This window comes from Drosophila novamexicana, unplaced genomic scaffold (assembly GCF_003285875.2).
Source record: "Drosophila novamexicana strain 15010-1031.04,08,12 unplaced genomic scaffold, DnovRS2.1 tig00000308-arrow-arrow-pilon, whole genome shotgun sequence".
Classification (NCBI taxonomy): domain Eukaryota; kingdom Metazoa; phylum Arthropoda; class Insecta; order Diptera; family Drosophilidae; genus Drosophila; species Drosophila novamexicana.
Genome location: NW_020824799.1, coordinates 490266 through 514003, shown reverse-complemented (window position 1 = coordinate 514003; position 23738 = coordinate 490266). Strand labels below are relative to the sequence as shown.

At 38.8% G+C, this 23738-nt stretch overlaps 4 protein-coding genes and 1 long non-coding RNA gene across 12 annotated transcripts; 2 read left to right on the top strand and 3 right to left on the bottom strand.

Moving 5' to 3' along the window:
- Nucleotides 1-1874: 1874 nt before the first annotated feature.
- LOC115759472 (CD81 antigen) lies at nt 1875-10028 on the bottom strand. The gene is made up of 5 exons (XM_030700406.1): nt 9664-10028; nt 4550-4744; nt 4215-4394; nt 3935-4150; nt 1875-3327 (listed from the first exon to the last, which is right to left on the bottom strand). The coding sequence occupies exons 1-5, from the start codon at nt 9727-9729 to the stop codon at nt 3178-3180; spliced, it is 807 nt and encodes a 268-aa protein (XP_030556266.1). The 5' UTR covers nt 9730-10028; the 3' UTR covers nt 1875-3177.
- A 361-nt stretch (nt 10029-10389) lies between these two features.
- On the top strand, nt 10390-16566 carry LOC115759427 (signal peptide peptidase-like 3). Of its 4 annotated transcripts, none has more exons than XM_030700327.1 (6): nt 10390-10625; nt 13058-13589; nt 13943-14320; nt 14384-14837; nt 14902-15022; nt 15081-16566. In XM_030700327.1, the coding sequence occupies exons 2-6, from the start codon at nt 13277-13279 to the stop codon at nt 15147-15149; spliced, it is 1335 nt and encodes a 444-aa protein (XP_030556187.1). In that variant the 5' UTR covers nt 10390-10625; nt 13058-13276; the 3' UTR covers nt 15150-16566. The 4 variants fall into 4 exon arrangements, with proteins under 4 accessions (XP_030556187.1, XP_030556190.1, XP_030556189.1 ...); XM_030700330.1 differs by having other exon boundaries at nt 13069-13589; nt 15081-15167; XM_030700331.1 differs by lacking the exon at nt 10390-10625 and having other exon boundaries at nt 13277-13589; nt 13943-14068; nt 14129-14320; nt 15081-15167.
- LOC115759428 lies at nt 13574-14001 on the bottom strand. The gene is made up of 3 exons (XR_004017532.1): nt 13928-14001; nt 13710-13854; nt 13574-13655 (listed from the first exon to the last, which is right to left on the bottom strand). It is a non-coding gene; the product is annotated as an uncharacterized LOC115759428 (long non-coding RNA).
- LOC115759425 (SH2B adapter protein 1) lies at nt 16490-20720 on the top strand. 5 transcript variants are annotated; one of them, XM_030700322.1, is made up of 4 exons: nt 16490-16615; nt 17391-17999; nt 18059-19405; nt 19931-20720. In XM_030700322.1, exons 2-4 carry the CDS (start codon nt 17502-17504, stop codon nt 20279-20281), a joined length of 2196 nt encoding a protein of 731 aa, XP_030556182.1. In that variant the 5' UTR covers nt 16490-16615; nt 17391-17501; the 3' UTR covers nt 20282-20720. The 5 variants fall into 5 exon arrangements, with proteins under 5 accessions (XP_030556182.1, XP_030556184.1, XP_030556186.1 ...); XM_030700324.1 differs by having other exon boundaries at nt 18077-19405; nt 19931-20719; XM_030700326.1 differs by having other exon boundaries at nt 18077-19438; nt 19931-20006.
- Nucleotides 20721-21270: 550 nt separating this feature from the next.
- LOC115759480 (adult enhancer factor 1-like) lies at nt 21271-22375 on the bottom strand. The gene has a single exon (XM_030700413.1). The coding sequence runs from the start codon at nt 22234-22236 to the stop codon at nt 21601-21603; it is 636 nt and encodes a 211-aa protein (XP_030556273.1). The 5' UTR covers nt 22237-22375; the 3' UTR covers nt 21271-21600.
- Between the last annotated feature and the right edge of the window lie 1363 nt (nt 22376-23738).

The window sequence follows — 23738 nt, the reverse complement described above, 5'->3', positions numbered from 1 at the left end:
TATCTGATTGTTTTAGTTCTAACTGATTAATTATGTTGTTCCTCAATAATGATAACAGAGAAAATAACAAATGAAAACAATTTTAATAAACATCAACATTTAATAATATAGTTTTGGCATTTTTATTAAAATTAATGAGAGCAACTGAGAGGCCGGTTTTTATCGGAACTCTGGGCCAAGGGTTCATTTGTGACTTGGCTTGGATCAGAGCCAACTGCACAGGATGGCCGATGCACCCTCTTCCTCCCTTCTTTAGACGACTGACGTAGGGGAAAGCTTTTGGGCTTGGCTTCTTGGATCTCATTGCTCCTGCTCCTGGCTTACCTTGGTTGCTTGGTGGCTTGCGAGAATCCTGACTCCGGGCTAATCCACTAGCTCTGCTAGCGAATTGTTGGGTGGGGAGACCTTTAAATTGGATGATCCGTTCTTGTTGCCAAACAATGATGAGTCTGTTACTCCTTAACAAATACCAGATGTGACCACCACAAACGGTTAGAGCCTTCATGAAAGCACTGTTCACTATCAAAGATATCATGGTCATGCCATCCTTGGAGTGCGTGCACCTACATTCCCCTGTTCAGTTGAGATGAGGCTTATTCAACTGATCTACGGAACTCGGAGAGCGCTGCTTCAAGACCCGCCTCAAGCTCTACTTTTAGCGATTTTAGGTCTGAGTTCAATTTGAAAAAACATCTTCACCAACTTCATCAATGACGAGCTTCACTATTCTCCTCACAGCTGCGAAACCATAAGCCAAATGTCTGCAAAGGTAATTGTATAGAACAAGCTCACCTGTATTTGTGCAACAAGAACCGGCTAGCACAAACTGACCTAAGGCATTGAAATCAATACAATCAATTATTAAGAAAGGGAAAAGCTGGCCAAATTAGATTGTCAAAAGACCCAACTTCGAATTGAAATAGAAGACACTTTGAAATATTTGTTAAATAGATGTTTATTTAGTTATGAAATATCAATAATATGTCACTGCTTAAGTACATTCTTTTGAATGTATTGTTTTCATGTTTTGAATTGTGCATTTATGCATCTGGCTGTGAATATCTATACTTATTAATTTATTGCGATTTTTGAGCATCCATTTCGATGGATTTCTAAATATTGCTTCCTTTGCTAATTTGTGCTCAGATTTAAAGCAACAATATTTGGTTGTGTTTGAAGACATTCCAAATGGGCTTAACATTGCCTTTACATTCGAATTTGATTAATGCAATATGATTTATGTATTTTGATGTATTGATTTTGATTCTAAATGGTTTATGAGCTTGGGTTCTTATGACATTTATGTTGTGTGTTAAATGTTTTACTTGAGTGGTTCATTAAATTTCTATATATATATATATATATATATTTTTTATAAAAATGTTTTGCTACAATTTGAACGCATTAATTTTGTTTTGTTACTTGGATTTGTTATACATATATGTATGTTGTGTGTGAAATAGTTCACTTAGGCTACATTTTTCAAAATTTAACTCCATTTGCACGAACATTTTTACGTCACTAAATCAAAAATTGGCTTAACTACTATAAAATGTAAATAAATGTTTACTTTATTTCATGTGTAAATTTAAATATATATTTATTTATTTAGGTTTATTTGTAAAGTAATGTAAATTTAATTTAATTTTGTCATTGGATTGGTTGTAGATTTCATTTATTTAAACGTTGTGAAGGGTACAAAGTATGACGCTCAGCTACGTTTAACTAACAACAAAATTCATATAACAACAATAAAAATACAAAATTCGTTTAGTTTCGCATTTATAAGAAATAAAGATACATGTTTAAAAAAATATATATGTATATGTGAAAATATATATATGTGGCTGTGTGTGTGTGTGTATGGGGTTTCGAGTGTAATAAGTATACAAAATATAAAAATTACGTTTCGTACAGCTAGTAAAAATAAATTCATGATGTACTTTCATTAATGTTTGTTTAAGTTACATATTAATTGTACTTTAATTCATAATAAATAATATTTTGATTCGACAATTTATTAGTATGTGTATTCGTGTGTGCGTGAATGTGTGTGTGTGTGTGTATATGTGTGTGTGTGTGAGTAAATGTTGTTTCGAGCGTATTTAATAAATGGCAGGGTATTGTACAGAGAGCTGTTAATTAACAGCATATTCAACAGTGCTTGAACTACAGCGCGCTTACATCGGCTACAAATGTTAATTAGTTAACAGTGCGCTGTCAGTTAACATTCGAGGTTAAAACAAATTTTGTAAATAGATAAAATATTTGGCATTTAATTTCGCGAAGCTCAACGAATTTCATTTAATAATTACTTATTCCTTTAGCACATGATTTCACACAAGAGAAATGATAAGAGTTTTTGGGTTTGGATCTTTGGATGGCAACGCCGAATCAGAACTAAACTGTGTGCATTTAAACATTTCTCACTTGTGGAATGCTCATTAGATTGATTCTTACCAAATAATGCGTACGATTCAAAAGTGTTTTACGAACATTAAGTTTGAAAAGAGAAAAAAGAAAAACTATGATTGCATTTATAATTCCGTGTTTTTGGCAAATAAGTTTTACTGTTGTGCTTAAATTGCTAATGTATGATTTCTATATAGTACGAGTGTCTTACTATATTTATGTATTCATAAAACATTTTTCATTTTGTTGATTTTGAAACTTTTTGCCTTACACGGTCGGACTTTTCTAATATTTAGGTGTTTGTTTGTTGCTAATATAAAATGTGATTTGTTTTCGGTTTGTTTATGTAGAAATATTTTAGAAAAGTTGTTGTTCGTATCAAGTTCATATAAAGTTTATTCAATTTCTTATTTTTCTTGTTTTAATTGCGTATATATTTATTAAATGGCTTTCAAGGTCAATGCTACCTCCTGCGCCGTTTCAATTTCTTTAACTCTTTGTCGATTTCAAATCTTCCACAATTGCTCAGTTGTTTGTTTGTTAAAGTACTACAAAAGTGTTTTAAAGTATTTGCAAGGACTGACAGCCTTCAAATGTAGCCCGCTACAGCTGTTGTTGCCGTTGTTGTTGCTATTGTTGTCAGTGCTAAATGCATTTGATTCGCACCAATTGTTGTTGTTTTTAGTAACGCTTATGCTTTAGTTTACATTTGGTTTGTTAGTACTTCTCATCGTCCGTTATTTCCCTATGGGAATTCTGTAATTCTCAGGCCTTGTAGTGCTGATTCCTCACCGCACAGCACAGGCTCAGGGCAAAGGTCAGCGACAGCAGCTCCAGCAGTATCACAGCGGCGGTAATGGCAAATATGGTAACCCAATTCTCATAAATGATCTCAATCAGCTTATCAACGCAGCCCTGTAAAGCAGAAATTCAAAAAACTTAATATCATTACAATGAACGACAGTCTATAAACACACGCTGTGTGTCCGTGTGTGTGTGTGTGTGTGTGTGGGTATCTGCTTCTCATTTTCATTGCAAATGTTTATTGATTGTTTATTAAACGAATTCCGATAGAGAGGAAGTTTCTGCACAGACATTAAAAGTGCGTGCGGAATATCAATAAGAATTAATACATTTTTATCGTATTTTTTGTCACGCGTAGAATTTTTATTGGCTTGAGCGTTGAGAAAATAAAAACAATTAGCGTGAGGGATTATTAATTTTTATGCTCAGCCGCTTAACGGTGCTTAAAAACCTTAAATAACCTTCAATAGTTAAAGATACATTTATATATGCAACATAAAAAAAAGGTAGAGATGGCAAATATACAAAATGTATGCCAATCTTGAAATTATTAAAAAAGTCTATCAATAATAAGCTTTAAGCCTAAATGCGAGCTTTTATTTGAAACATAACTACTCAGTTATTAATTATTTTGAAGCCCTTAATGGATGTAAGAATCCGAAAGATTCCCGTTTATATCTTGCCCTAGATTATTTCAAATGCAGTCATTTCGATTTACCTGCTGATAAATGTACGTGTTCAATGGGCCTCCGAATTTCAAGATACGCCACTTTTCACACTCGTTATCCTTGATATCCTCTTTGCAACACGATTCAGGTATATTGTAAAGCACATTCATTGAAGATACGGCAATGTCAACTATATTGGTGCGATCCACATTATTAAAACGACTCGTGGCCCAATCGCCAGGTCCGTCTGCGCCGCAGCACTTCAACTGCAAACAGATAAAATATATTAAATCAGTTGAGATATGAAGTACGACCTAAGATAATATTTACATTCTTTTGCAGCGTGTCAAAGGTGACGGTGCGCGAACTCATGCTCGACTGTCCGTACTCCTCCTGGACAGATGATTTGACCGCCGCACGCACAATGTCATCCAGTTTGTCTTTGTTGTGAAAGGCCCAAGCACCGGCTGCGATTTGCGCCACCATCACAATGAGTATGACACAGAAGAACTGCAAAGAATTGTGAATTTATGAATGAGATCTGTGCGTAAGTGTACATGGGCGGAATAATTTAACAAATTGCGACTTGTGGGCGAGCCAGTGCAGACGGCGTAGGATGTGTGGGCAGTTTTTCAATGCGATCTACGAATCTGGGCTCCACTTACCGAGACAAGCAGACACTGGGACTCGCGACATACGCCCAAGCAGCCAAAGAATGCGCCCAGGGTGATCAGTATGCCAATGGCCAGGAAGACATAGAGCGCTATATGATAATGATTGTACGATTGTGTCATCGACAGCATAAACGTGGGATCCGTTAGCATCCACAACGAGGTGATCACAATGGTCAGGCCGATGAGCTGTAAAGGTTATGCAAAAGATTCAAAATTTGATAATTAGCTTTCGTTTATTTACATCTTCTTTCTTTTGCTTTAAATAGGTCATGCGTTCATTAGTTGACTTGGTGAAGTAACGTCATGTTTTGCTCAATCTCATCAATCGAAATGCTTCAATGACGCCATACATGTGTGTGTGTGTGTGTGTGTGTGTGTGTGTGTGCGGCACGCCCCACTAGAGAGAGGGCGGCAATTGAAGCGGGCGGCAAAAGTCGTGCCAAGTAGTTGAACGTATTTCCCCGCCAGACATCAGACTTGGGCATTATATGAAACATGGTTCGTTTGTAACTCATGATGTCAGCAGACAGCCAAATTGTATATTTTTCATCATTTCATGACGCTACATTCCCGTATTTGTTTGTGCCAATGTCTGTGTTTACGTTTTAATAAAATTAAGAGCCACATTTTATTTCCTTTCTTTTGTTTTGTTTTGTTTCGTTTCGGTTTCGTTTTTTACTTGGCAACATTTGCCAAGACATTGAACCAAGCCCCGATGCCGTTCAGAGGCCATAACCTTATCTACGGGCTGGGGGATTATCAAGAATGCGAATGGGAATGGGAATCTTTTTTAATATGCCAGCTAATATGCTCAGCTGTGTGTACTCATATTACTTGTGTGCTCCAAGCTGATTATATTCCTAATAAGCACTTGCACATGTACATACATCAATTTGCATATTGTGTTACTCATTTTTCTCCGATTGCCACTAAAATAGTCGTCATATAGTACGTTCATCTGTAGACTATTAGGAAATGCATGATGCCGATAACTAAATACCCTTATACATCTTTTATTTAGAAAAGCTTTTAAATATAAACTAGTAGGATGACAACAAGATTTCGTAAGTTCATAATACTAAAGATTTTTACGCTATAAATCGACTGCCTCTTTTGACAGCTTTATATTGTATATTAATCTGATCCATCTGTTTACAATAAAAACACTTGCTCGACTAGCAGTTACCGTGTAGCGTCCTGCAAGCTCTCACAACTGTCTACCCTACTCAATTTGAGTACAAGTTTTGATCCCTAAAACCCTTTTGTTTAACATCTCACAAATCAAGTATTTAAAACAAGTTGTTGTCCTTGGAATAATCTCTCCTAATGCGTTATATATTTGGAGATAAATGTTAAGTATGCTCTGCTAGAATAATCATTGATCGTTAGAACTACATGAAGTTGTATATAAAAGCACCCTTTATTTGATCTTAATTTATATTATATTTTACATTTCAATGGAAATTGAAGACGTTTACACATTTGTTCTAATATCAAAATGGATTAATTTACGGAATTGAAGTACAAATATGCAGTTATTGTTTTTAACTGAATGCTCGACGTTTGAATTTGTGTATTTTAAATGGGAATCTACGGAGCTCAAATGAAAAATTATAAATATTTATATACGCAAATGTATTTAGACGGTAGAAGATATTTCCACAAGTTCGCTTCATTTAACTGCATTATAGGCCCGACTTTGTACATTTTTGAATATTTAAGTTGCCTCCGGAATTGCCACAATGTGGCATATGAGGCAGACGAATCGCAAAGCACACACTAACTAAACGGCTGCTAAATTGTTTAAATATTTAAATGTTTGCATATTAATTAAGTCATAATGCAGTTCAGTTTGTAGTTGGAGATAAGTCAATCTCTCAGCTGTATCCATTCGCTTTCCTTTTACTATATTTTATGATTATAGAGCAAAGAACACCTGGAAAATAAAAACAACGGTGCCTCAACGAAAAAAACAATAACAATTTGCCGCTAACAATGGTCTGGTGCAAAAAACAAATACGAACGATATGCAACATTTCTTTTCGTCTTGCCACGCATGAACTACCCTAGCAAAAATATGCAAGATCTATAATATATATATTTTATACTATGTTGTTTTATTTATAAACACATGTTCGTTTGATTTTAGCACTTTGACAAATTGTTGCTATTTAGTATTTAATGAACGCTTTCAGGTAAGAGATTAATACATTTAAAAGCCATAAAACGACTTAAATTAAAATTGGCCAAAAAGCATTTATTCAATAATTCAAGTATCATTCCTTTGGCAACTATTTGTACGAATTGAATTCAAGTTTCAACAAGATAGTCCAACATAGACGGAAAGAACATGTAGCTATTTAATCGTACTGGAAATATCTGAAAACTATGTAATTTTCTCAATTATAATTACAATTTTCATTTGGTATATTTCGTGCAGCTTTAAGGTATTTCAGAACGCAGAGCCTATATTTTTTACATTATTTTAAGAATAGCTCATAGTATGTCTCCAAATTGATATTTGTACAAATTTTGTAAATGGGAAACGACATAAAAATATATACGAGAATATCTGTTACAAGAATATTTATGTCTGATGTAGTCGGTTATACTTTTTGTTGCCGGTAACAAACATATGCATAAAAACATTATGCCCATCTTAAGCACATTCAACAATGGGCTAACGGTACACAAACGTAAGCCCAGCTCTGCGTGCGGGTGGTGTTCGAGTTGCGCTCTTAAGCAGCTTAAGAGCGAGTTGAAGAGTCGGACAGAGTTTGCGCGAAGACAAGAGTAAAAGAGAATCGCTGAAAAATGGGCCAAAGCAAAGTGCATTCAAGGGGCCAGAGTGTACGTGTGTGAGTGTCTGAATGAAGGAGAAAACAAACGACAAAACACTTAAAGTTGTAATACAAACGTTGCAATTGGCAGCGAATTGATTGCATATGTATACACACACACACGCACACACACACACACACACACACACACATGATCGCATGCATGAATGTACATGATGCATACAAAACTGACTACATGTCGCGTGCATGCAAAATGTATGTCAAATATTTAATAAAAAGTGGCAACTCCTTACATGACCTACATCACTGTGGAACAGAAAGCTGGGGAGGCCGTATCGTGGATAAGTGTCCTCGGCTCGCTTTGCTCCTTATGCAATATTTATCGCAAATTGGCCACACGTAATTTTTCTTTTTGTATATGATGCAAACATACGTATGAATAATTGTGCGAAAAATAGCACAATGAATGATGTGCAAAGAGAACAAGGAGGAGAGCAAATCATCTAAATTAATTGCCCGGCCAAGCAAGAGACGCAAGCGATTTCCACCAACAACACAGCGAATGATCATAGCTTCTAACTAAATGGCGGCCAGACGGGCAGTCTGTCAGCCGGTCGGTCGGTCGCGCAGTATCAATGGAACGTCAAAGCATTAGCGTCAACTGAAATCGTGGCGCTTGATCACGATCACGCAGCCCCGCAGCGATGCTGATGAAAATGGAAATGCTATGGAAAACGATGTCACAGTGTTGCAAATATGCATGGAAAAACTAAAATTAAAAATGCCGCCAATGCAGGCAAAATCTTCATAGTTCGGATTTACTCCGACTGTTATTAAATATATTCTATTCTCATAATCATATATGGGCATCTCTCTCGATAAGTCCGGCAAGGCCAAAGTCTAAAACAGTTATTCTTTTCGAATAACTTCCAGCAATATCCACTCAAATATATTTATTAAATTGCGCATATGAGATAAAGGCTGGAAGGCTATTAAAAAGATATGTATGGAACATAAGATCTCAAATCCTTCCACAATCGATATTCAAACTAGAATCACATACATACAGTTAGATTAAAGATATATAACAGTAAAAAGCAAAGTATGGTTATATAAATTTATGCGTAGACAAAAAATGATGAAACGTAAATTTAAATCTAATAACTCAAATTTGTCAACTTCTGCAAGTATTTATAATTAAATTTTTTTTCTAAATTTATATAAATATTTTGTCTATATTTTATAAAGTGCACACGAGTATTATGTGCATGCATTAATGAATAAATTTTACCACTGTGGCCAACAAGAAGATTCTGCCACCTCCTCCTGCCAATGGCTGAGGCAAGACCAAGAGAATAATCAACATCCACACGGAACGAAAGCAAAACGTTTTTGTTGGTTTGTTCGAAAATAGATTTGACTAATAAATACTATAGGGAAAAATCGAAAAGGCAACAACAAAATAACAAAAACTAAAAACAAAATTGAAAATGAAAATTTGACTCGATCGAGCAAGAACAACATAAAACACAAACAGAAAGGAAATAACAATTAATGTGGAAATAGTGAATTGCGTAAATCGAGAAAAAAAAATACAAAAATACACACAATTCGTTGAACCCTTTCAACGAGACGTAACGGTTAAAAAGAGAGAGAGAGAGAGAGAGAACAGTTAGTGGGGAGTGGCGCACCCGAAAGGCGCCAAATGTAGGTCCTGCCCATACACAACAAATGTACATGTGAGTGTGTATACAGATACATACACGGGCGTTAAAGCACTGAATGAGCAGTTGCTTCATTTTTTTTGTTGATAAGAAGAGAAGAAGAATACGAGGTGTAGCAAGAAGCAGAACTCAATCTTAACAACAAGACACGCATATAAAAATAAAAGACCAACAGGAAAAGGCCAACAAGAAAACAAGAATAACAACACAACTCAATGTGTGGGAGCAGCACAAAGGAGGGGGCAAAAAAGAGCGCGATGCTTTCGCTGCCTGTCTATCTGCTGTGTGCGAGTGTGCGTATATTCGTGTGTGGGTGTGTGGGTGTGTGTCGCATAATCTCCACCCACAGCGGAACTTCTATTGTTTTTTGAAGTAGGGAGTGAGCAGCAGCAGTTGAGAGCGTGCGCGCAAGCAAAGGCATCGGCATAGGGAACGCGCACGCATACACTGAAAAACGCGCCATGCAAGTTTCTATTGATGTGTTCCAGTTGCTGTTTGTATTAGTGAGCTGGCTGATTCTATGCTTGTTGTTGTTGTTGTTTTTGTTTTCAGTGTTGTTGCTGTCTGCTTGCATACCTACCCAAAATAAGATGTTTATAAGGACCATCAAATATTTGACACACGAACAGCACCCGTTGAGACCCATTTTATGGCTTTAATTTAATTTTTTCGCACAGTTTGCGTTTACTTTGACGGCTTTTTCACCACCGTTGACTTCCTGCCGTATGAAACTGAGAAGCTGCGTTCGCCCCTTGCAGCCTTTAATGCAATTTCTCTACTCGTTGCACTTGCACACTTTTTAAAACAATTCGGTTGGCGCCCGATTTTTCGAAATCGGTTCAAAACACTTTCAGCTTAAATCATTAATATCCGTTTTATTTCCGTTAAGCGCGTTGCATTTAGCAATAATTTAAATTTTTATTTGTACATCGAAGCAGCAGCGGCGCTCTCTCAATCGCGTCTGAATCAGTGTGGCCGTTTCTACTATTTTTGATAATCCACTTATCGCTTTAATATGAAAAATCGTTATCGATTGCACAACTCGTTTTCACCATTGTGCAACACTGATTCAAATATTTATTCACTTTTAATACAATAATTTGAAAATGATTCTACGCTTTGAAGAGGTTAACAAAAATGGCAATCCTCTATTTAATAATTGGCAGTACATTGTTGAATATATCGATGATTGCACAAAATCATATTGTTTACTATAATCGATACACAAATATCGTCAAAGAATTGGCAACATTTATGGCTTCGTGCTGTTGGGTCACACTCGCAGTTCGTTGTTTTTCTTACAGAAAAAAACAGTAAAAGAGTGCAGAGAGAAATAGTGAAAGAATGCATTATTAGTAACAAATCTGTAATTGAATAATCAGTGAATTGTGCATTACCCTGCAGCTATTTCACAAAAATTCAAAATGCGCACACAACTAATGTAGCTGCTGTGGCTTTTCCACCAAATCAAAAGAAAATCGGTACAAAAGGAAAACAAAATACACAGCCAAACGCGAATGTAAATGTGAAGCACAGGGCAAAGTAAGCACAAGCAATACCCCCAAAACAGGCGTCAGCTCACAGCCGCCCCCACCCACCCCAGTGGTGCCACAAATACTGTACACCACATCGAGGTGCACTGAATTCGAAACAGGCTGCTGCCTGCCGCTTGCCTCTAAGTTTTAAGTAATTAAAGACCTGCACCCTGATACCCCCGCCCCTATCCCACACATCAATATACACATGCCCCCACAGTGAGTGTTTGTGAGTGTGTGTGTGTGTCTTGTAATTTTGTTACGCAGTGGAGCGGTGCGGCAGCCGTTCAAGTGAAGTCTAAGCATTTTGTATACGAGAAAAACATACTTATAAGCTTTGCCTGCGCTTTAAGTTTTGTTGTTGTTACGGTATTTGATGTTGTACATATAAAATTTCACAAGTGTTGCATTTGAAGCCAGTTGCGGGGCCACTTCTCGCTTTAAGCCAAGTTGTTGTTATGCTTTGCCTGCATGTGTGTGTGTGTGTGTGTTTGTGAAGTAGTAAAAAAAAACCAAAAAGCAAAACTTAGCAACTTGCTTTGCATACATATACATATGTATTTATGCAAAAGAAAAACACATATGTATGCACATGTATATGTATTAAGTGATGACCATATAATTAGTGATATTATTTAAATCTCAACGTAATGTTTGTGTAAAGCGAATATATTTATTAACATGCAAGCTATAAATTGATAAAAAATAATGCTTATAGTGCATGTGAACAGAAAGCTTAAATGAAAAAAAAAAATAGTGTTCCTAATTGTATGGCCCACACTGTGTACATGGCTTTTGGGTTTTCCGCTCTGCGTTTGAGAGTGTCTCATAAGTAAATTTCACTTTCACCTTCGATGTGGGCAGTTTACAGTTGCGGCCACGGCTGACCAATTACTTTGTACTTTATGTTAAAATTTGAAAGTGAACTCTTTCTGCGTGTGTTTGTGTGGCTTCTTAATTAATGCTTGCCTCCATTCGGGCATGCCCACACTTTGCTCTTCTGCCTGTCTGTCGTATAATTTAATTGTAATTAGCCCCATTCTGACCCACCAGAAGATTGCGTCTAATTATCTGAATGTCTGACCGCTTGCGTTCCCTCGCTCTGACAACTTTAACAAGCGTGCAACGTGTGGGAACTGTTAAATTGTTGCATTGAAAAGGGGGACACACATTCAGATATTTCAATCATTTGCACACACACACACATACACTCCCATGCACACAGACAGCATGTAACACTTTGCATTTCGAACAAAGCACATAATATAGAGCGCGCAACGACAACATGCGGCAACATCAACAATAAGTGGCAACTAGGAAGTTGTTGGCAATTGTTTCGCTTTTGTCTAGTGCTTCATTTCTTCTCTATTAACGAACTGCTTGATTATCATTAACAGCTTGCTGCACACAACATTAACAGTAACATAACGTTAACATAGCAGAAGTGCAACAACCCAACAACAGCAGCAGACGCAATTGCATGTCATATTTTGCTAGACAATAATATACCCTACATTTTTTTTAGTTGTACGCATATCCTTAAAAGTATGCTATGCATACATGACGAGTTTGGCATAGAGAATTTTTAATAAATCATTTTTCTAAGGATATCATTTTAAATCCAAATTCGTTCTAATCGGATTTTCTCGTTTGAGATAAGCTCACAAAAAAGTTTAATCAATTACAGATGAATGCTTTCAAACATTAATTAAAACCACATTAGTAATCGAAGAGCCTTCTCTTAATTATGCTTTCAATTAGTACGCAATAAAAAACAATGCCTTCAAAATTTGTGAAACATTAAACATATTAATGTACAATTTACATGTACGCTCATTCAAGCAAAATATAATAAAGAAGCATGCATACCATATGAACCTTTCTAATACAATGGGTATCTAAAGAGCAGATTAGGGGGGAGCCATGTGTGAACATGCCATAGAATTTCTTGCAATAATAACAATAGACCGCAAGTGGGCAAAGCATAACAGAAACTAGGTAATACTTTTATAATTTATTCTAGCTACTTTTTATGGCCTTCTTTTTTTGTGCTGAGACCCGTTTTTATTTTCACACACTGGCTCTGCTCTGTTCCGCTTTTGTGGTAGGGTGTTAATCTTGGGCCAGCATGAAAGTTAACCTTTCGGTTGATGTTTGGGACTTTAAGGTCTTTCGAGCGTTAAACGTATACTCAGCATAAAGCATATAATTTGTTGTTTGTCTTTTGATTGAGTGTGTGTGTGTGTGAGTGCGTGTGTATAACTACTGTGGCAGGGCAGCTGTTTAAAGTTCCAGCAGAAACAACGGCAAATAGATGATCGCAAACAAGGAAAACTAACAAGAATAACAGCGTACATTATTTGGGGTTTACCAAAGCAGGTCTCGAGCAGACCTCACCGCATGCTTATCACTATTCCAATAAACCAAAACAAATTTCAGTTTCATTGCAGCCAGCAGCGTCGCAGAGACAACAACCTAGCAGCAGCAGCAGCAGCAGCAAGGCATCAGCAGCAGCGGACGGAGATAAGCAGCAAGGCAGCTGCACGCACTGATAACAATTGATACGGATTACCGAATACCCGAATACTGGTTCCGATTCAATCCAAGTGTCTCCTGCGCAGCGGCAGCAGCCACCTTATCGCTTATCATTGACCGAGCATGTCGCACGGCAGCGCCGGCGCGCAAACTGTTGGCGGTGGCGTTGGCGGCGGCAGTGTCGGCGGCGGCAGCTTGGGCGGAGCAGCGGCGGCAGCAGCAGCAGCTGGCTCTGAATATCGGGAACTGCATTGGACTGTGTCGAGCGTGATGGACTCCTCTCGCGTATCCACCTGCCTAATATCGATGCTGCTGATTGTTTATGGCAGCTTTCGCAGTCTCAACATTGAGCAGGAGGCGCGGGAGCGAGAGCAAAAGAAACGCAATGAATCCATGACGAATCTGCTAACTGGCGAGCATGTCGAGAAGGATCCGAGTAAGTCAACATCACATAGTTTCACTATGCTCCTTAATTATCGGTTCTCTATATCATATAGGTCGGCTGAAAATTAAATTATTGTATGACAAACTTTTTAGTTTTTCAAGATATACTAACCATAACCCAGCCATGTTACTATATCATATAGATCTGTAGGAAGAGTAGAAACGTGTTCTGTTTTTTATCTTCACCAAACTCAGATCTGCAAAGTTATTTCTTGTTTTTTGTAAACTTTCTTATTTTCGTTTGTAAAGCCTTATCGCTGGAAGAGTTACAAATAAATGTTTATATTTCTTATAGCGTTAAGAAATTTGTAAATAATATAACTTGATTACTTCACTCTGTTGCAGCGGATAAGTTTGCCACGTTGGATACGATGCACGCGCTGTGCCTGCCACTGGGTGCTTCCATATCGCTGCTCATCATGTTCTTCTTTTTTGACTCAATGCAGCTGCTCTTTGCCGTGTGCACAGCCAGTAAGTGGAGCATGTTATGTTTTATGCGCCCATCTGCTCACTTTATCCGTATATTCACAGTTATTGCCACTGTGGCGCTGGCATTTCTGCTCTTGCCCATGTGCCAGTATATAATACGTCCGTGCACGGATGGTAAACGCTTCTCCTTTGGCATCTGTGGACGTTTTACGGCAGCGGAGCTATTCAGCTTTACACTCTCCGTCTCAATTGTGTGCGTATGGGTGCTTACTGGGCACTGGCTGCTTATGGATGGTAAACAAAATTAGAGCATCTGGAATTTCAGTTTAAATGTATTTAACTATCTATTTGTTTTAGCCATGGGCATGGGCTTGTGTGTCGCCTTTATTGCGTTCGTGCGATTGCCCAGCTTGAAGGTGTCGACGCTGCTGTTAACCGGCCTGCTGATCTATGACGTTTTTTGGGTATTCCTTTCATCGTACATATTTAGCACAAATGTGATGGTCAAGGTGGCCACACGACCCGCCGAGAATCCCGTTGGCATTGTGGCGCGCAAATTGAATTTGGGCGGCATTGTGCGGGACACACCGAAGCTAAATTTACCGGGCAAACTGGTTTTCCCCAGCATTCACAACACGGGCCATTTCTCGATGCTCGGCCTGGGCGATGTGGTTATGCCAGGTCTCCTGCTGTGCTTTGTGCTACGTTATGATGCCTATAAAAAGTCACAGGGCTTTACATCGGACCCAACACTATCACCGCCAAAGGGTGTTGGCTCCAGGTTGACATATTTTCATTGTTCCTTATTGGGGTAAGTGGAGCGCAAGTCTGCTGCAAGTGAATGGTTTTTCAATTGAGAACTCGGTCTTCCTTAGCTATTTCCTCGGTCTGCTAACGGCAACGGTCAGTTCGGAGGTCTTTAAGGCCGCACAACCCGCCTTACTCTATTTGGTGCCGTTCACGTTATTGCCACTGCTGCTGATGGCCTATTTAAAGGTATGCAGAATCCGTCCTAATACTATTAAATATGCTCTAACTATTATGTCTCCCGTAGGGCGATCTGCGACGCATGTGGAGCGAACCGTTTATAGCGCATCCAACATCAAAACAATTGGAAGTCTGAGTGTACTCTATCTTAAATCAGAATTAATGAAAAACTTAAAAAAAAAACAGCAAAAAAAAAGGAGAAAAACAAACAGAAAACAGAAAATGAATTCTCTATCGATAACAAACGTATTGTTTACTTATACGTATCAAGGTTTTTTTAAGTTAGGTGATCCACTTTTTAGTGTAGTGAAGTAACAGCAAAACCGAATAATAAATGTACGTAGTTTTAGTATAAGTGGGAAAGTTTTTTTGAAAACCACACACACAAATGTACATGTATGTATATGTTAATGTAATTTCTTTACGCTTTACGCTACGCAAAGCAAAAATTAGAAACAGTTTATGCTGGCCGTAATATTCAATTTGACGCATACGAAAGATTTCAGTTGCGCTTCAATCTCATACAGACTCAAGCTGCATTCTTACTTACATACTAACCTGCATATGCTATAGTAGGGGTTTAGTATTATAGTTTTTTTTTGTTTTCATTTAGCTACTACTGTTGAGATTTATTTTGTTCATTTAGATTTAATGCATTTTCAACATTTCCAATCACATGATCAACAAGCATAAATTCGCAAAATTTCAAATTCGAATCAATTATCAAACTGTATGACAATTTCTGTAAATACTTAATTTTAATATCACAATCACAAATAATAGTTCGTAAGTGCGCCGCATTTAAATTCACATTTCGATTTTCTTTCAACAAACACATTTGCGTCCCCATTTCCATTTTCTGCATTCGAATTTTTCACACATACATATAAAAATGATATTTTGCCAAAATGCATGTGTTCGTTTTAAACAATAAATATTAAATGGAGAAAAACAAAGAAACAAAAAAATATGTTGCACTCGGGTGTTTCACAAATTAAGTTTCAAGAATTTTAATTATTTATAACGATCAAGCAAAACTAACAATAATACATAACTATAAATATATGCATAGTAGTTACATTTTAATTGTAAGTAAATGCAATTTCGAAACATATAGAAACAATAAAAATGTGAGATTTGAACATAAACCATTTAAATAAATGTGTTCACCTTATTACTGGGTATTCAAGGTCTGACTACTGCGGCTGTAATTCGTTAATTAATTGACATTAAACAATATTGGAAATAAAAGTTAGATCAGATCTAACTATATCCCTTACTGAAAGCAACAGTTTGGTATCTATTGATCGTAAATTCAAATTTGCGCTTAAAACAAAAAATACTAAACAGCTAATATTCGACTAATCGACTTATTCGATAATTAGGGCGTAATGGAGGTGTACCGATAAAATTAAAAATAGCGATTGATAATATTGGTGGTGTCTGGACGATAGACGATTATATTGCGTTGTGTTTTTCTTCTGGAAAATAAATTTATATTAGAAGAAATAGTGAATAATTGCAACAACAAAATTAAGTGAAAAACCTCATGTTATAGTTACTGTGTTCGCCTGTTAATGACTACATAAACAACGGGCAAATGTAAGTTGAATCACTACAAAAAAATTTAACGCCGAGAACGAATGAGTAGGTGTGCTACGCACACATACACACGCTGAGCGTAAAACAAGTTGCATTTCAATAACAAAGTGGCCAGAAATATTATAAATGACTTTAAAATTGTCTTTTCTTTGAATCCGCTGACTCCAGCTTATCATCAAATTTGCAAAACAAAAACAAAACAGCAGACATCACACACCAACACGCATACTACATATTGCATATGTGTGTGTGTAGAACGTAATACGCCTACGCTTCACGTAAGATCCCACTTACTATAAATCGAGCACGTAAAAGCAAACACGCAAAATGAGCAACGTAAACGCAAAATGAGCAACGTTGCACATTTCAGGAGCTTGTTCATAAATACCCGGTGGGAACTTGATCAAAGTACCATGAAGCGTAATATATAAACACTTCAAGGAATTTTCAGAATGTTAGCGAAATTTAAAGATAAACATGTCCTTCAAGTAAAACAATTTAGATATTGATTTACTGCCGTTGTGACCTTAACAATAGCAATATTTTGAATTCTTATTAGAAGACTTATCCCTAATAGTTTTTGAAGCATATCTCAGTGAGAGATTCTATTTTGTCTGTTTTTATACAATTAACATCATTTGATATTAAACAATTGATATTCAAAATCTTTGTGGCTAATGTGTAAGTAAATACATATATTAATATTTCTTTTAATCCATTAGCAGTTTACCAACAATGGGAAATTTATTAAACCGAGAACTAATTTTTATTGCAGCACCACGGATTTCAACTGGGTAACTCTTGCATCAAACTGAATTTAAACGGGAATAGCGGGCCGGAGCCGCGCCACCACCCACACAGACAACAGCAGCTGAACTTTGGCCACATGGGTGGAAACAGCGCAGCTGCCAATTCGAACGCTTTCAGCGCCGGCGGCTACATTGGGCCGACCACAAGTCTGGGTGCCGCCGGTGGCAGCGACTTGATACCGGCGCCAATGGGCACTGGCACTGCATTGGGCAGCACATCCTTTGCATACGGCGGGACTAGCTGGGAAGAGTTTTGCGATCGGCATGCGCGAGTGGCCGCCAGCGACTTTGCCAAGGCGTGTATTAACTACATTAATGGCAATCTGCCACCGGAGGTGGCTCGTAGCATACCACACCGCAGCTTTGCTGTAAAGTTTGTCGAATACTTCTCGGAGCACTACGATACAGAGTTCTTTCGACGACGCAGTAATCTGAAGACAGACATTGGATCCCTGCTTTGCGAAGGCGGCGGTGATGGCGGTGGCGGTTTCGATACGGAGGAGCACGAGGTGTCGAGACTGTTTCCCAAGTCGCTGCTGCGGCGCCTTTCCTTTAAGGGACTGCGCAAGGGCAAGGTGAGCGTACTCCGAGTGGTCGATGCTCAATAGAGTGTTAAATCAATGTTTAATTTTAGAAGCTCTTCTTTTTGCAGGCGTTCTTTCACAAGAACTCGGACGACGTGGACGGCGTGGGTAGCAGCAAGCAGAGCAGCAAGACGAAGTTGGCCAAAATAGTGGTCGAGTGCCGCAAGGAGGGCATTGTCAACAATTTGACTGCCGAGAGCTTGGACCAGACGACGGCCACACAAAAGTGGGAGAAATGCCGCCTGGCATTGGTCAAGGCCGTAGGCGGTTACATGCTTGAATTTTATACGCCACCCAAGGCACCAAAGCCACACAGCGGCGTCTTCTGCTTCCTCATCTCGGAGGCACGCGAAACAACCACCCTGGAGATGCCCGATCGCCTGAACACGTTTGTGCTCAAGGCCGATAACAACATGGAGTACGTAATTGAGGCAGCGAGTGCCGACGAAATGCGCAGCTGGCTGGCCACAATACGCTATTGCATGCGCACACCGCCAACACAGCAGCCGATCCTCAATTCGGATGTCATAGCGGTGGCCATGCAGACATCACCGGTGACAACCAATCCGAATCCAACAACAAGCGCGCCCAGTGGTGCATTGGGAGGCATACAAAATCCTCAATATCAGCAGCAAGGTGGTCTTGTCTTGGGCGGCTCCAATGGAAATTTGGTCAACTCACAGTCAGCGGACAGCGCCTTGGCCGCCATCTCGGCCAGTAATAGTAACGCGAATGCACCTGCCGGCGGCAATGATGTGAATGCCATTTCTCAGGCTAGCATCGAGCTGAGTAGCACGCCACCCGAAATACCATCGCGTCCATCACGAGGCGAGCGGGGCGAACAGCGTTTGTCAGCCTCCAGCAATTTCGATGGCACCGAGCTGGTTGAAACAGAATCCGATGTGAATGTGGCCGATCTGACAGCGGAGATGCGTCTGTTTCCCTGGTTCCATGGCACGTTACCGCGTGCTGAAGCCGCTCGCATGGTGCTGCAATCGGAGGCCGCGGGACATGGTTACTTTTTGGTCCGCCAAAGCGAAACACGACGTGGCGAGTTTGTGTTAACATTCAATTTTCAAGGACGTGCCAAGCATCTGCGGCTGACAATCTCCGAAAAGGGCCAGTGCCGAGTGCAACATCTATGGTTCCCCACCATACAAGAGATGCTCGAACATTTTCGACACAATCCCATACCGCTTGAGTCGGGCGGCACTTCCGATGTGACGCTTACGGATTGGGTGCATCACACCAGTAGACTGAACGACGGAGCACCCATAACAACAATTGCCGCCGCAGCGCATGAGCCGGGCGCCGATGCGTCCGCTGGAGCGAGCAACGCTGCCGGCAGCTCTGGCCATGCAAATGGCAATGGCAATGGACATCCATCGCCGAGACATGTGAGATAGCCAAAATTTTGGAGTCAATTCAGTGTCAGTGATGGTTTTTATTTTCCTTTATTTGATTTTGCAACTTTTTCATTTCATAATCAAAAATCCAGTCTTCAAACTCATTACAAATTAAATGTCGATTGAATATTCAAAAGTGCCCGCCCACTGGGTAAAAATATACAACAATTGTCCGAAAACTTCTTCAATACCTTTCCGACAATATGTAATATGCCTTCTTGTTGTCCGTCTACATAAAATCTTTGATATGTGAGACTAAGAAAGTTAACTTCACAGTTGGGTAACGAAATTTAACTGATGTCAAAAGTTGTGGATAATTTAGTTTATGTTCATTTGAAAATGATTTCTTTAGTAGTTCTTTTTGGGACATACAAATCTTTTCTTTCATGTTCATTGTGTTTAGTTTGAATGCGTTACCAATTGTTGCATGCTTCATGTTTAACCTGTTCACCCAAAAAGTAAACATTTGAATTGTTCAACAAAAACTAATTGGGATCTGCTTTTGACCATTTACAGCGCAACGAAGTGATTACCATGAATCTAAGTGTTCGCCTAAAGACAAACGAAATCGAACTGCCACAAGAGCCAACACACGTCTATTTTCCGGAGCAAGTCTACTTTCATTTGGATCCCTCAACGCTGACCGTGCACAATTCGCCACCGGCAGGTCAAGGTTTTCTAGATCAGCCGCACCTGCGTGCATCGAATGCTTCACTGCAGGCAACCCATCCGGGCGTGGTGACGACACGCCATGCCGCTGACACCACGGGCGCCAACAGTGGTGCACCCGGCAGCAGCGGTAGCGGTGGAGCAACTGGAGCCGAGTGCAGCGGACGCGCCATTGATAATCAGTATAGCTTCACTTAGGCAAATGTCGCCAGTGGATTGATTTTGAACTTCTTGCGCGGAATTTGTTTTTTTTTTATTTTTTGTGCCATTGCATACAAGCAGCAGCGAAATTTTTTTCTATTTGTTTAGAGCCTTTTCTGTATCCGTACTTGTGTTTGCTAAAAGATGTGTAAGTCGTATATTTCTTGTTTCTATTAGTTTTAGAGCCTTTTTGGAAGACATGAAGTAACTGAATATTATTACGATTATGATTGTATACATTAAATAGCTAAATATGTGTGTTCATTTTAAGTAAATATGTAATTGTTGTATGTATAACAAACAAAAACAAAATTGTAAATTTGGTGGCACCAAAGGTGCAACATTTGCGAATCCTAAAACTTCCTGCTTTACAAAAAAACAAATACATACATATATACATAATATATATAGAAAATACAATATATATATATATATGTCTATATACATATACTACACTTATAAATATAAAATCATATATATATATATATATATTTAAATTATATCAAAACTGATAAACTACAATAAATGAAGTTATATGAATGCAAATGGTTTAAGCCAATATTAAACAGAATACGCGCGCGCGTTACAAATAACATTTTCTGTTATCGTCATTTTCTGTTATCATCCATGTTAGCTGAAAATTTAACATTTTCACTATATTTATGTATCGTGCGATCGGCTTGAAAACTATTTTCAAAGAAACATCATTTCACCCGCATTGCATGCAACTCCATTATTCATTATTATTACATTTTTAAGGATCGTTGTGAAAATTCATTTGAGCCCTCTGGCATGGAAAATGCGGCTTTCAAGCTTCGTACCACGGAACTTAAATAGGCAGAAAGCGTTTATTCCCATTCGTGCTTCCTAAATTCGAATTGTGATACGCTCAAGATGTGTGGAAGATAGTACGAGTTGATTCGAATGTTCCACGGCTGGGAAATGGAAGGCTAAATGTGATAAAGTCTAAAATTAGAAGCATAAAGGCCGGTAAGAGAGCGTTTACTATATTTGCGTCACATTAAATTCGACTTAGCATTTAACACGTTAACGGGAGTACAATTCAAATTTAGACTAGTTTAAATTCAAATGTCTCCCAAACACATGCATATGTACAAATGTTGGACATGCTACGGTTGAGATTTGTTTATATTCAATTGCGTTCTGCATAGCAGGTAAATAACCCGTTTGAGTACATTTGAGTATATTTAAATTTATTTAAATGTATTGCGCTTGTTATTGTGTATGTAACTGTATCGGCATCTAGTATAACTGTGTTTCTTCCACTTTTCCGTAATGCTGGCGGCGGAACCAAGCTAGCACTTGTGAATGCGCAGATGGTTTTGTAGGGTACTCTTTTGCCGGAATTGCTTGGGACAGTAGGAACAGTTGTAGGGTTTCTCGCCGGTGTGGATCTTCATGTGGTTGTTGAGCGTGGCCACCTGCCGGAAACTAGCATCACAGATCTTACACTTGTACGGCTTCTCGCCCGTATGCGTTTTAATGTGGTTGACCAGGGTGCTCTGCTGTGAGAAGAAGCGCCGACAGACGCTGCAGCCAAACGGCCGATCCGGATTATCGCTCCTCAGCATATTAATGTTGCCCACACTTATTCGAGGTCCCTGCTCGGCCTGGCTGGGTTCGGGTTTTGGGTTAGACGCCGCTGTTCCCGCTGATGCAGCAGACGCCGCCGCCGCCGCCGCATTGCTGGCTACCAAAGAGCTTACTGTTGTGCTGCCTTCAAGGAAATGCAGCAGCGGATGGTGATCCAGCTGGAGGAAGTTGGGTGTTGTGTTGTGCAGATTGTTGGGCAGCAGACCGTTTGTCAGCTGCTGTGCACCGTGTCCGAGATGTGCTGGCATGACCGAGTGCTCTACTCTTGCTGGCTGGCTGGCGAGATTCGTGTGCGTCCTTATGTGGCTGATGAGCGTGCCCTGCTGCCTGAACTGCATATGGCAGTAGGAGCACGTGTACGGCTTGTCGCCGGTATGTATTTTTTTGTAATTGGCCAGCTTACGATGCTGGCTTGAATTCTTATCACATAAATATATAAAAATATATTTATAACACCCCAGTTTCTCAAGTCGAAGTTAGCCGAGCAGCTGCAGTAATCGAATGATATCGATTAGCCACCACATGCATAAGTGGAGGTTGTGAATAACATTTGAGTTGGCAACTATCGAGTACTCAGCTTATTAGGTTATCAAGAGCTGCATTGGTTATTTTAATCTTTAATGATTTATTATTTGCGCTGGTGTAACATGTTAATTCAAAGTCAATTTTAAAGTAGCGCCATACAAAAACCAGTATATCGATATGAAAATCACTTTGAGTAAATGTTATGGATCGAGTTATTATGTGAGTAATGTTGGCAACCCAGTACCATAGTTGATTCATAAAAATAACCGATTTCAGTTATCGCCCAACAATTTTGGCGCTAAATTTAAAAAATGGTCAATGCAAGCAAAACCAAAGCTGTAATCCAATCCGCTACTTTTAAGCTATCAATTTAACTTTAATTGTCTTAACATAAATAATAATTGCATTCGTGCACCTAATCATTGACTAAGTCCCATTAAACGTGAGTGTAATTAAATATACACATTCCTGATCTTAGTGCGGAAAGTTGTTTATTCGCAGCATGTTAATTATTAAATAATTATTATTAATTATAAAATTACACAATACCCTATTCTGAATTCAAATAAAATTAATGTCATGTACATGCATTTCACTTCCGCCTTACAAAGTGTGAGATTTGCAACTGTTGTTTGTTTAGCTTCCGCATTGAAATATGAAATGCATTTAAATTTCTTTAGTAGCGATTGCTTATTGTTCCCTAACCTTGTAATTTTATGAACCTTATCATTCGAGACTACCTTTATCCCAGCGCTATTAACTGGCAGGCGTGATTCAATCAATAGCTGTTGTTTCTCCATATCATCGCCACATTATGAAAACAAACAAAGCCCCGCCGAGGCCACCAAAAAAAAAACGAAAACAACATCTACGGTGCCAACTTACAAGCGGTGCCTGTTCTGCGAGACAAATGGCACGTAGCAACAGTTGGGACGCTGAACTAAAATCCGAATTTGTTTTTTATGCTGTTGTTTACCAGATTATTCTGGGAATATTTCGTTGTATGGTCTAACTTGAATAATCAATCTGTTTAAAAATACCCTACAAGTACCCTACCTGAAATGCTTAAGACAATCGACTGCTGCAGTCGAAGGCGGATACAGTGGGTGTCTAAAAATAACTGCAATTATGCTATTTATTATTGCAGCTGGCGCAAAAACCGGCAAAGCCGACAAACAACAATTCACCCCCAGATTGTGTGCACGTAAATATGCCTACATATGCATGTATGCTAATGTGAATGTAAAACTTAGCTCGTCAAACCAGTTGCTTGCAAACTGTTGATCGATTACTTACAGTATTTAGATGAAAATTC

What these genes read in the sequence shown, in the direction of transcription:
- LOC115759480 (XM_030700413.1), bottom strand. Translation starts at nt 22,236, where the DNA reads ATGCAGTTCAGGCAGCAGGGCACGCTCATCAGCCACATAAGGACGCAC.
- LOC115759427 (XM_030700327.1), top strand. Translation starts at nt 13,277, where the DNA reads ATGTCGCACGGCAGCGCCGGCGCGCAAACTGTTGGCGGTGGCGTTGGC. An exon ending in TTTCATTGTTCCTTATTGGG is followed by an intron (nt 14,838 to 14,901) that starts GTAAGTGGAGCG and finishes GGTCTTCCTTAG; the next exon opens with CTATTTCCTCGGTCTGCTAA. An exon ending in TGCTGATGGCCTATTTAAAG is followed by an intron (nt 15,023 to 15,080) that starts GTATGCAGAATC and finishes TGTCTCCCGTAG; the next exon opens with GGCGATCTGCGACGCATGTG.
- LOC115759472 (XM_030700406.1), bottom strand. Translation starts at nt 9,729, where the DNA reads ATGGGTCTCAACGGGTGCTGTTCGTGTGTCAAATATTTGATGGTCCTT. An exon ending in CCCAGTGTCTGCTTGTCTCG is followed by an intron (nt 4,395 to 4,549) that starts GTAAGTGGAGCC and finishes AATTCTTTGCAG; the next exon opens with TTCTTCTGTGTCATACTCAT. An exon ending in TTGACACGCTGCAAAAGAAT is followed by an intron (nt 4,151 to 4,214) that starts GTAAATATTATC and finishes ATCTGTTTGCAG; the next exon opens with TTGAAGTGCTGCGGCGCAGA.
- LOC115759425 (XM_030700322.1), top strand. Translation starts at nt 17,502, where the DNA reads ATGGGTGGAAACAGCGCAGCTGCCAATTCGAACGCTTTCAGCGCCGGC. An exon ending in AGGGACTGCGCAAGGGCAAG is followed by an intron (nt 18,000 to 18,058) that starts GTGAGCGTACTC and finishes GTTTAATTTTAG; the next exon opens with AAGCTCTTCTTTTTGCAGGC. An exon ending in GACATCCATCGCCGAGACAT is followed by an intron (nt 19,406 to 19,930) that starts GTGAGATAGCCA and finishes GACCATTTACAG; the next exon opens with CGCAACGAAGTGATTACCAT.